The sequence below is a fragment of the Eptesicus fuscus genome, chromosome 7 (assembly GCF_027574615.1).
Source record: "Eptesicus fuscus isolate TK198812 chromosome 7, DD_ASM_mEF_20220401, whole genome shotgun sequence".
In the NCBI taxonomy this organism is placed as follows: domain Eukaryota; kingdom Metazoa; phylum Chordata; class Mammalia; order Chiroptera; family Vespertilionidae; genus Eptesicus; species Eptesicus fuscus.
Genome location: NC_072479.1, coordinates 54,260,090 through 54,266,089, shown reverse-complemented (window position 1 = coordinate 54,266,089; position 6,000 = coordinate 54,260,090). Strand labels below are relative to the sequence as shown.

Sequence of the window (6,000 nt, the reverse complement as noted above, 5' to 3'; positions counted from 1 at the left end):
AATTGTAGTTGTTTTTGGTAGCATCTTTAGGGTTTTCTATATACAGTATCATGTCATCTGCAAACTGGGACCTGAGGGAAAGCAGACACTGACTGAAAAGATTTAGAGACTGATATTAGGCACAATTGTCCACAAATTCTAAAAATCTAAGGGAATTTGGGGATCTCTTTGGATACACAGTTAAAACAGTATTGCTTATTCCCTCCTAAAGGTCCCTCAACTAAGAGCTAACATAGTTAGCTTTTCTTCTCACACTAAGACCAAGAGAGTGATGGAAAGGAGACACCACTGCCAAATTAGCAGATAAAAGGTCAAAAGTCAGTGCTCAAAGAGACACTAAATGGAGAAAATGATAACTTAGGCATTGGGTTAGAAGATACGCTAGGAAAGTACATGAAGAGCCTGAAAAGGAGCCATGGAGAAAAATCCTCCTATGTGGGAATTTAACAAAAATTCTTGTGAAGAGGCAGCCTCTATCCAATAGAAAACCTCATTTGAGTCAATTTGACGGGGGGTGGGGGTTGAGGGTGTTGAATCAATTCAACAAAAAAACCTTAGCCTCTCCTGAATGCTCCTGCACTCTTCTTTCATTCTAAACACCAACTTTGTTTCTTTGTACCTTCCTAGGCTGTAAAAGTTAACGATGAAAAACCAAACCTTTCCGACAGAATTCATTCTTCTGGGACTAACAGACATCCCAGAAATTCAACTTGTCCTCTTTATCCTTCTCTTCCTGACCTACATGTTTAGTATTATTGGAAACCTGACCATCATCACCCTCACACTACTGGACTCCCACCTCCAGACTCCCATGTATTTCTTCCTCCGGAATTTCTCCTTTTTAGAAATTTCCTTCACAACCACTTTTACTCCTAGGCTACTGTTCAGCATCTTAACTGGGAAGAAGAGCATCAGCTTTGCCGGTTGCTTCACTCAGTATTTCTTTGCCATACTCCTCGGGGCCACAGAATTTTACCTTCTGACTGCCATGGCTTATGACCGCTATGTGGCCATATGTAAACCCCTGCATTACACAACCATCATGAGCAGCAGGGTTTGCACCCAGCTGGTTCTCTGCTCCTGGCTAAGTGGTTTCCTGATCATCATATCCCCAATCATCCTAACCAGTCAGCTGGATTTCTGTGCCTCCAATATACTGGATCATTATTATTGTGACTATGGGCCCCTCATGGAAATATCATGCTCAGACACAAGACTCCTGGAGATAGTTGACTTTATTTTAGCATTTGTGACCTTGGTGGTCACTCTGGTGCTGGTGAGTATCTCCTATACAAACATCATCTGGACTATTCTGAAGATCCCCTCTGCTCAGCAAAGGAAAAAGGCCTTTTCCACGTGTTCTTCCCACATGATTGTCATCTCCCTCTCTTATGGCAGCTGCATATTCATGTACATAAAACCCTCAGCAAAAGAAGGAATTGCCTTCAATAAGGGAGTGGCTCTGCTCAATAACTCAGTAGCCCCTTTGTTGAACCCATTCATTTACACTCTAAGGAATAAACAAGTAAAACAAGCTTTCAAGGATGTGACCAGAAAGATTATGACACTTTAATGAACATAAAGAACTATGCTGAAGGATAAAGCAAACAGCAATTAGCACAAAAAATGCAAGAGAGATATTGCAAGGCCAATGGACTGCCTTCCTGTGATTGCAATGGCTCAAGGTAATTTCCTGACCTGATATTTTACATTGTATACCAAACTTTACCTTTGATCTGCCTGTATGCATTGCTAAAGGGAAAATGTGTACTCAACGTGAATAAAAAGCAGACGGGACTGGTCTTGGGTGCCTCATCAAGAAAGAGACTCCATATGGCCTCCACCCCTTAATAATTCATATTTTCGTCTAGCATTTTCATTTGGGCATTAGTCCCTCCTTCAGATCCTGAATCCTGCCATGCAGGTTGCGGCATACCTCAAACCCAAAGAAAATTTTAACCCATTTATGAAGTTCCTCTCCATGAAAACACAGGAGAACTTCTCTAACAACCACCTTATTAAAACAATATCTAAGATTAATTTATTAAGTAAAGATATCAAAGTTATATTTTAAACTTGACAATGAGGGGGAAATCTTAAAAAAAAAAAAAACCCAGTTTAAATATTTCTCTCTAGTTGTGAGCACTTCCAGCGCCAGGCAGTCACCATGAAGTCCAACCCCTTCGTGACCTCGGACCACAGCAAAAAACCGCAAAACCCACTTCAATGCCCCCTTGCACATGCGCCCCAAGATCACGTCTTCCCCGCTCTCCAAGGAGCTGCAGCATAAGTACAACATCAGCTCGATGCCCATCCGCAAGGACGACAAGGTCCAGGTGGTTCGAGGACGCTACAAAGGACAGCAAATCAACAAGGTAGTGCAGGTGTACAGGAAGAAACATGTCATCTACATGGAGCGGGTGCAGCGTGAGAAGGCTATGGCACACCTGTCCACGTGGGCATTCACCCCCCAAGGTGGTTATCACCAGGCTAAAACTGGACAAAGATCGGAAAAAAAATTCTTGAACAAAGCCAAATCTTGACAAGATGGAAATGAAAAGGCAAATATAAGGAAGAACTTACTGAGAACATGCAGGAATAAATGTAACCTGTTGGGCAACCATGGTTTAGCTGTAGGTTTTTAGCCTGGTGTGTATTCTTTTAAAATTGTTCAAAATGTCTCTGGAATATTTTGTTTCCTTCCTGGTTTGTCATTGATATGTGGCTCTGTATATCTCTTCTGCTGTTTGGATTAATTTTATGAATAAAAATTGGAAATGTTTCTTAAAAACAAATATATCTTTCTAGCAAATAGATTTTTGAACTAGACATTTTGAAAATTTTCAAAAATGTGAAACAATACCACTCTTCTCATTCTTTTTTGGAGATTACAGACGATCCTCAGGTTATGTCTGACTCGATGTACATCATTTTGTTGTTACATCGCCATTTCCCATTTATTTGTAAAAGAAAAATGTTCCGTAATTTTGATGAATGTACATATGTGCTTTATGTTTTTTATTATTTACTAGTGGGCCAGTGCATGAAATTCATGCACAGGGGGTGTCCCTCAGCCCGGCCTGCACCCTGTCCAATCTGGGACCCCTCGGGGGATGTCCAACTGGGAATGGGCATCTCTCTCACAATCCGGGACCACTGGCTCCTAATCACTCATCTGCCTGCCTGCCTGATACCCCTAACCACTCTGTCTGATGGCCTAATCGCCCCCAAGTGCCCCCCCTTCTGGCCTAATGACCCCTAACTTCTCCCCCCCCCCCGCCAGCCTGATCGCCTCCAACTGCCCCCCCTGCCGGCCTGCTCACACCCAACTGCCCCCCCTATGCTGGCCTGCCTGCCCACAACTGCCCTACCCTGCAGACCTGATCACCCCCAACTGCCCTCCCCTGCCAGCTTGATCATGCCCAACTGCCCTTCCCTGCTGGCTTTCTCGCCCCCAACTCTTCCCCCCACCCCCACCGGCCTGTTCCCCCCTACGACACGCCCTGCCATCCTAATTGCCCCCAACTGCCCCCCCTGCAGGCCTGATCACCCCCAACTGCCACCCTGCCAGCCTGCTTGTCTCCAATTTCCTTCCCCTGCTGGCCTGATCTCCCCTAACTGCCTCTGCCTCAGTCTTGCCACCATGACTTTATCCGGAAGGACATCTGGAAGGTCTCCCAGTCTAATTAGCATATTACCCTTCTATTAGTATAGATTTACCACAAGTAAAGGTCAGGAATTCTTATCTTTCTTTTAAATTTTTTTATTGTTTCACTTCATTACTGCTGTGTATGTGCTCCATGTGAGTGACATAACTGCTTATATAGGTGGGTTCCTCCTTACGGGGAAAATCACATTACATCACGCCATAGGAACGGATCTCCAACGTAACCCAAGGACCTATGGTATAATTATGTTAAATTAAAATATATTATTTGTGTTTTAAGATGTGTTTATTTTTTAATTTCTTTATTAAGTTATTACATATGTATCCTTATTCCCACATTACCCTCCCATCCCCCTGCCCACTCATGCCCTCACTCCCCTGTTATCTGTGTCCATTGGTTAGGCCTATATGCATGCATACAAGTTCTTTGGTTGATCTCTCCCTGCTGTCCCACCCTCCCCTACCTTCCCTCTGACGTTTGACAGTCTGATCGATGTTTCTCTGTCTCTGGATCTGTTTTTGTTCATCAGTTTATGTTGTTCATTATATTCCATAAATGAGTGAGATCATGTGATATTTATCTTTCTCTGACTGGCTTATTTCACTTAGCATAATGCTCTCCAGGTCCATGCATGCTGTTGCAAATGGTAAGAACTCCTTCTTTTTTACTGCAGCGTACTATTCCATTGTGTAGATGTACCACTGTTTTTTAATCCACTCACCTACTGATGGGCACATAGGCTGTTTCCAAATCTTACCTATATGCTGCTAAGAATTGTGCTGCTATGAACATAAGGTACATATATCCTTTCTAATTGGTGTTTCTAGTTTCTTGGGGTATATTCCTAGAAGTAGGATTACTGGGTCAACTGGGAGTTCCATTTTTAGTTTTTTGACCTCGGACCGCAGGAAACTCCATACTGTTCTCCACAGTGGCTACACCAGTCTGCATTCCACCAGCAGTGCACAAGGGTTACTTTTTCTCCGCATCCTCGCCAGCACTTGTCGTTTGTTGATTTATTGATGATAGACATTTTGACAGGTGTGAGATGGTACCGCATTGTCATTTTGATTTGCATATCTCAGATGATTAGTGACTTTGAGCATGTTTTCATATGTCTCTTGGCCTTCTTTCTGTCTTCTTTCGAATAGTATCTATTTAGGTCCATCGCCCATTTTTGATTGGGTTGTTTATCTTCCTTTTGTTAAATTGTATGAGTTCCCTGTAAATGTTGAAGATTAAACCCTTATTGGTGATAACATTGGCAAATATGTTCTCCCATACAGTGGGCTTTCTTGTTGTTTTGTTGATGGTTTCTTTTGCTGTGCAAAAGCTTTTTATTTTGATGTAGTCCCATTTGTTTATTTTCTCCTTAGTTTCCATTGCCCTAGGAGCAGTATCAGTGAAGAAATTTCTTCGACATATGTCTGAGATTTCTCTGCCTGTGGATTCCTCTAGTATTTTTATGGTTTCCCATCTTATGTTTAAGTTCTTGATCCATTTTGAGTTTATTTTTGTGTATGATGTAAGTTGGTGGTCTAGTTTCATCTTTTTTGCATGTATCTGTCCAATTTTTCCAACACCATTTATTGAAGAGACTGTCTTGACTCCATTGTATGCTATTGCCTCCTTTGTCTAATATTAATTGAGCATAATGGCTTGGGTCAATTTCTGAGTTCTCTATTCTATTCCATTGATCTATATGTCTGTTCTTGTGCTAGTACCAGGCTGTTTTGAGAATAGTAGCTTTGTAATAGCTTGATATCTGGTATTGAGATCCCACCTACTTTGTTCTTCTTTCTCAGGATTTCTGCAGCTATTCAGGGTCTTTTTTTATTCCAGATGAATTTTTGGAAAGTTCTTTGTAGGTCTGTGAAATATGCCATTTGTATTTTAATGGGGAGTGCATTGAATCTATAGATTGCTTTGGGTAGTATGGACATTTTGATGATGTTGATTCTACCAATGCATGAACACGGTATGTTCTTCCATCTGTTTACATCTTCCTCTATCTCTTTTTTCAGTGTCCTGTAGTTTTCTGCGTACAGGTCTTTTACCTCCTTAGTTAAGTTTATTCCTAGGTATCTTAATTTTTTGGTGCGATGAAAAATGGGATTGATATTTTAGTCTCTCTTTCTGTAAGTTCATTACTGGTATATAGAAATGCCATAGATTTCTTGGTGTTAAATTTGTATCCTGCTACATTGCAGAATTCATTTATTAAGTCTAATAATTTTTTATGGAGTCTTTAGGGTTTTCTATGTACAGTATCATGTCATCTGCGAATAAGGACAGCTTTACTTCTCCTTTTCCAATTTGGATGCCTTTTATT

The 6,000-nt window shown here is 41.4% G+C and overlaps 1 protein-coding gene and 1 pseudogene across 1 annotated transcript; both read left to right on the top strand.

Annotated features, from left to right (window-relative positions):
- Positions 1–643: 643 nt before the first annotated feature.
- Positions 644–1,573, top strand: LOC103305019 (olfactory receptor 6C4-like). The gene has a single exon (XM_008161747.2). It carries the CDS (start codon positions 644–646, stop codon positions 1,571–1,573), a length of 930 nt encoding a protein of 309 aa, XP_008159969.2.
- A 594-nt stretch (positions 1,574–2,167) lies between these two features.
- On the top strand, positions 2,168–2,494 carry LOC129149637 (60S ribosomal protein L26-like 1; annotated as a pseudogene).
- The last annotated feature ends 3,506 nt before the right edge of the window (positions 2,495–6,000 follow it).